Raw genomic sequence first — 6,000 nt, forward strand, 5'->3', positions numbered from 1 at the left:
TAAGTAGTCTTTTTTTTTTTTTTTTGGTCTACTGTTCGCCTGTTATGATGTTTGGTGGGGTTTTTGTGTGTTGTTTGATCGGTGTTATTTACTGCATGTGTTGGTGGTTGACGGTTTGGTATCGGCACTTGTGGTTTATTTATGTATCTTAGGGGGAGTACTCCATTTCAAATTTTTTTTTTTGTTACAGTCAGTTGTATTTGAGCTGTATAGGTTATGGGAAGTGACCAATTCCAATTTGTCATTGCAGCTATGTGTGTTTTGGTATCATGAGCTGTTGGTGACCTATATAAGTCAAGGGAACTGCTCGATTCCAATGTGTCGTCGTAGCTATGTGTTTTGGTACCGTGAGCTGCTGTTGACCTATACAGGTCAAGGGAAGTGTCCGATTACAATTTTTGTTGTTTTAGGTGTTGGTTTTGTGGTATCGATTGTTGCGATGTGATTATAATTTTTGAAGTAGGCCTAGTTGGTTTTTATTTTGTGGTATAGACAATTGTGGTTGAGCTACGTAATGAAGGGAAGTGACCGATTCCTGTCGATATTGTAAGTGTAGCGGAATTTTGTGGTGTTTTTATGTCATCGTTTTGTGTGGTCTGAGATCGGGGTGTGTGTCTGTATGTGTTTATATTTAGTTTGTCCCCACCCAAAAATCCCCAATTTTACGCGCTGGTCCCGTCAGTTGGATTATATTTTTGGAGAGAGATGTGTTTGTTGGTTTTATACGTATTGTCGTGTTTATGTAATGACATTCTAGGCACCATATTGGAGACGTTGAGAATGGTCGTTTCCGCCAAATTGGTGACACCATGGGTCAAAACAGAAGGGTGTAATCTGACGCTTCTGTAAGACCTCCAGGTGCATCACCACTGGTACAATATGGATATGTACAAGGGAAGTTTTAATTATTTAGACAATTGTTCATGTCTTTGAACAGAGAAAGTGCTGGGTGCAATTTTTGAAAAATTTATTATCATATCCATAGGATGAAGTTACTAATTTTTTTTCAGACGTCAAAGTATGGCAAGTGATTGCCTTATTGCCTTATACTCCTGAATGTTCTTCTTCTTTTTTTTTTTTAAAATTAGGCTAGACTTGCAAGCAGGGAATGCCATGGTCCAAGAAGTTTGTGTAAAATTAAAGTTGTCCACAAGGGCAATATCTGTGAAGAGTTCTGCTACAGGCAGGATATGAAGAACAGTGGAATGATAGCTGACCAAAATGGGAACATTGAATGCACCCTACAGGTGTTCAGAAGTAAGGCTCAACACTATATCTACATCCCAAAACTTCTTTTTCCAACAGGGTGCCAATATGAAGGCACCTGGGTCAACTCTTGTTTTCTGTTAGCCCTATGTGTGCACTGTACAGAATGAACAATACCATGACATTTCAGATTTTGCCTGAATTCTTTGTAAGACTGGAGGATTAAATCTGTTGTGAAATATAATGCCCTGAGTCACATTAAGGCTTTTGTGTTGGGTAACAGTGACAGGGATATCTCTCAGCTTGGTACAGGCTGAGGCTACGTGAGATTGTGATTCAGTCAATGCTTAAATTAACACGGATCCATTCTGCATGTTTTCCAGTGTGGCTACTTTCCCAAACATTCTTGTTGATTCTCTCCACAAAAAATGTAAAAATATATGTTTTGTTGTTGTGAAGAAATCACCATTTAATGCAAATCCAACAATGGATAAATTGTTTGATGCCCTTTTCCCTAGCCTGACCACTGTCCAAAGGTGTGGCTATGGAGGGTACGGTCGAGGGGTTATGTTTCCACATTAAATTTTCTTCATTCACTCACTGATGCAACTGATACAGTATGGCCAAGATCTGGTGTAAGTTTTATTCCTTTCATTTGTGGGATGTCCCTTACGAAGCCAGCTACTCTGGTTGAGGGTTCTACCCATGCACAGCAAAGTCCATCTGGCTTGATTGGCATTGCTCAGGGTCTCCTCTCCTCTCTCTCTCATTAATGCTCCTGCTGACTTAAGATATTAAAGCACTCATCTTCAGCTGAGTGTAGTTTTCCTATTCACAATTAAAATTGGTCCTTCCAGTCTTTATGTAACTTGTGGCAGATTATATTTAATTGTAATAAACAAAACTGTCAGTTTTTCTGTATGATTGACTCTCTACTTATGTAATGTCATTTATAACCCGACAAGGTGATTAACAAATCCAAATTTTACTCCCTTAGAAATAAAGGAAAGCACCATTGCACTCAGTATTTAACTACACTGAAAAAATATTACGACACTACTGTGACAACCAGGGAGCCCTGTAATGAAACCACTTTTTTTTTTTTTTTAAAAAATAATGATGACAGCACCTAAGATCCTAACTTCACTGACATATCTGCATAATTATCTAGAATCGAGTAAACTGAACCTTTCAATACATACTGTGTCTGTTCACCAATTAATATGACAGCGATGTAGCACGTGATATGTGTATACAAACAGAAAGAGAATACGGCACAACATATCTTTTGCATTTATGTTAGTTTTTGAAATGCAGGAAATTGTGAAAGACTGATCCGTAGAGTATCACAAAATTTTGATTAGTATGGTTGGTGACAGTTCTACAAGTTGACAAAGCAAAAAAATAAGAATATGAAATCTTGGAAACGATTACACACTGATTGGTAGCATAACTCAACATCTAGGTGAGGTCAACTTAGCTCTTTGATTGGGAACTGGCAAAGTGGTATCAAGCGCTTCAGTTAATCTTCTATGGGCCATTACATGGAAACTTGTTTAATCTGCTTATTTCAATTTTCATATAGTCTAGGAGAACTGTATCAAATAAAAAGTAGCATCTTGTCAGCAACACTGCAAGCTCAGATCTTAAATATTGATACACTATTGGTGTGATGCCTTTTAAGTTGTTATATGTATTATCTTATTTCAATCAAAAGTTTTTAAATTCCTGGCAATTCAATACAACTAGCACATTTGTATTCTTCACTGGAGTCAAACACTATCATAATTAAGATGGCCAAAAGAAATTTAAAATCTGAATGATTATTTTTCCTTAGTTCTGCAATCCCGTAACAAGATAGCTACTATTCACATAAACACAAGTACTTAAAAATAAAATACAAAAACATAACTCAATAAAATACTTTGGTAAAGTGTTCTAAAATACTTTGGTAAAGTACTCAGAGCCTGTACGGGAGAGGCACTATTAAATTTTAACTCCAGTTGCAATCAGCAATATTTCAGTCCAGCTGTTGATGTAAGTTTTGTCAGTACAAGGACTATCAACAAGTTTTCGTTTTAACCAGCTACTTCCATTTTCAAAGTAGTCCTACTAAATTACTTTAAAATATACTTCCATAAAAGTTGTCTTGCAATCATTCCATGTATAGACAATCACAGATGCAAGAAATATTCAAGATCTTTAATTGTGCTTTAATCAAAAATATACATGTGCAAAATCAACAATTTTGTCAATGTGTTTTCCCCGATCAAATTTCTGTAAGTCTACCAATAAAATTACGTAATATCACACCATCTTATCACTGTGCGACGATACTACTCTTGCAGTGAATCCTCCATGTACGTCTTTTTCATTGTGTGCTGATTATAGTACAAGTTACATTAGATGTAACTTTTTTAATATATCAGTACAAGGGAACTCCTCATAGTGAAAAGAACCTGAACTGTATTTCATGATTTCAGACCTTACACATCAATTTTTAGTATTTGGATAATATAAAATGTTGACTTGTTTGTCCTACTTTCAACCACTAATGTTTCATGGGAGTTATTTCTTTAAAACATTGGGCATACTAAAAACAGCCTCACGGCATGTTTACTCCCTTATTAAGTTCATTGTGAACAATCAATTACAGTTTGAAAACAACATTCATTCATAAACGAAATAGTAGAAAAGAGGAAATGTTTGACATTATCCATCACTCAGCTGTAGAGTGACACAAAAACAACGAATGCATTCAGCCACACAAATATTTGACCACCTACCCAGTGATGTAAAGAATTTAATAGGTAATACAATTAACTTCAAATAAAAATTGAACTTATATCTGCTTAACAACTACTCCATAGTACAACTCGTGTATGTGGTGTGTGTGTGTGTGTGATTAACTCTTGATTACTAAACCCTCGTAAAATTTACGATTGCAGTTGGTACCAACTCACAGTCCCTGCCAATCTGGGATTGTCAGTACAGGGCGTAAAACAGGATATCTTGCGCATATTTTGTATGTGGGATGCCATGGGAAATCTCCTAATTGTAACTGACTATGAATAAAATACGTAGTAGTAAAATTTACGATGGTTTAGTAACAATATAATGTTTGCTCCTCTAGTGTTCTGCGATTAAGGAGGGTAGAGTCTGAACACTGTAAATAACAAATTACTGCACCTATGCAGAAAAACTTAAGAAACCATATACATGGTCAACATGTAGCTCATATTTTTCACCGATGAAGACTTCTGTGATCGTAGAACTTACGTTTTTCGCATCACAGCAAGGGATTCGGAACATGCAAATAAATCATTATCCCAATTTTGTTGGCATTAACCGAAAAGTCGTAAAATAACTTACGAATACATGGCTGGCTCAGTGCTAGGAACTGTCATTTCAGTTCACTCTGACAGTTACCTACCGTGTGCCCTTGTATGTTTTGATAATTTTCAATTGCGCATGTCAACGTTTCCGTATCGTCTAGACAAATTTTCCTTTGGCTCTTCTTCTCGAACATCGCCATTTGTCGCTACAAAACATTAGCCGCCACATCTGTACAATCTGCGGCTTTCCAAAACTCCCAACACAAATTTTTCACGCCATCACCCCTAATAGCAACAAACAACCACTGCTACACATCAAGAATGTTTTAAGTTGTTATTAACCACTGACAACTGCGATTAGGCAATGGACTAACATCTTTGAACAGTCGGATTACACGGGATAAAAGCGTCTCGCTAGAGACTGGCTGTGGTTTGTTGATTGACTAGATTGTCAATCCTTCAGTATAATGAAGCAGCCTCACACTATCAATAATATTGACAAAAATCGTCTTTTGGCTACACAAGGCTAAGATGCCGAACACCCAAAAGAAAGCGAGGAAATGGGCTCGAGAATGTTCGATGGAAAAAAAGGAGCGACTGGCAGTATATTAACTTAATGACAATCAGAACGATGCACCGGAAAGATTTGATATTTTTTCCGATGAGTCCTCTACGTACCAATACAGCCAGTTATTAATGTTGAAATGAAATAAAACAGAGAAGCAAGATGCTTTAATGAGAGAGGAAAACGCAGTCAACCAGAGATTGGGCGTAAGGCTAATGCCTCACTAGGCAATTTTCTCCTCTCTATAATAATCGCGGCAGGAACAGTTGCCTATGGTGCCACACTTCGAACGATTATAATCGTGGCGGATGAAGTCGCTCCGACGATACTGGGTGCCACACTAGCAGCAAAAATCGGTGGCTTCTGCATGCAGTTGTGTTGCAACCAGCCACGAGAGGCACCATGCATGATGACCTGTCATTCAAAACTGAAATATTTAGCTGCAGTAGCATTACACGCAGTTCAACGTCGCAGAAGGCGTAACAGCCAACGAAAATGGTGGATTCATCAAATTATTATGAATTGTCCAAGTGAAGGAAAGTTTGTGTTGTTAGACAAAAAATTTAGGAGTTATCCGGAGAAATTCTTTGATCATTATCGCATGTCCGTAGCATCTTTCTACTTACTGCTCTCGAATATAGAAACTAACTTACAAAAGGATACCAAGTTAAGTGACAATATTGGTGCTGAAGAAGAACTTGTAGTAATATTGAGGTACGTTTTTTAATTAAATAGAGTAAGTAATTTATGGACATGAACATACACTTCACATAACATTAACTAGGTTACAATGAAAGAGTTTACATTACAAGTTCGTGTCAGCCGCCTAATCACTTGTAATATTCTTCAAATGACAAGATCGAGTCTTCGTCTGGCAGTCCAGTAAGCGGTGAA

The 6,000-nt window shown here is 37.1% G+C and overlaps 1 protein-coding gene across 2 annotated transcripts in view; it reads right to left on the reverse strand.

Annotated features, from left to right (window-relative positions):
* Positions 1-4,922, reverse strand: part of LOC124615847 (PX domain-containing protein kinase-like protein) — a 128,442-nt gene extending 123,520 nt beyond the window's left edge. The window contains exon 1 of one of the 2 annotated variants that reach the window (XM_047143999.1): positions 4,640-4,919. In XM_047143999.1, the coding sequence (XP_046999955.1) occupies positions 4,640-4,741 (102 nt within the window). In that variant the 5' untranslated portion in view covers positions 4,742-4,919. Of the gene's footprint in view, positions 1-4,639 lie in introns of both variants that reach the window. The other variant, XM_047144000.1, reaches the window with a different exon arrangement.
* Positions 4,923-6,000: the final 1,078 nt, after the last annotated feature.

This window comes from Schistocerca americana, chromosome 5 (genome assembly GCF_021461395.2).
Source record: "Schistocerca americana isolate TAMUIC-IGC-003095 chromosome 5, iqSchAmer2.1, whole genome shotgun sequence".
Classification (NCBI taxonomy): Eukaryota; Metazoa; Arthropoda; class Insecta; order Orthoptera; family Acrididae; genus Schistocerca; species Schistocerca americana.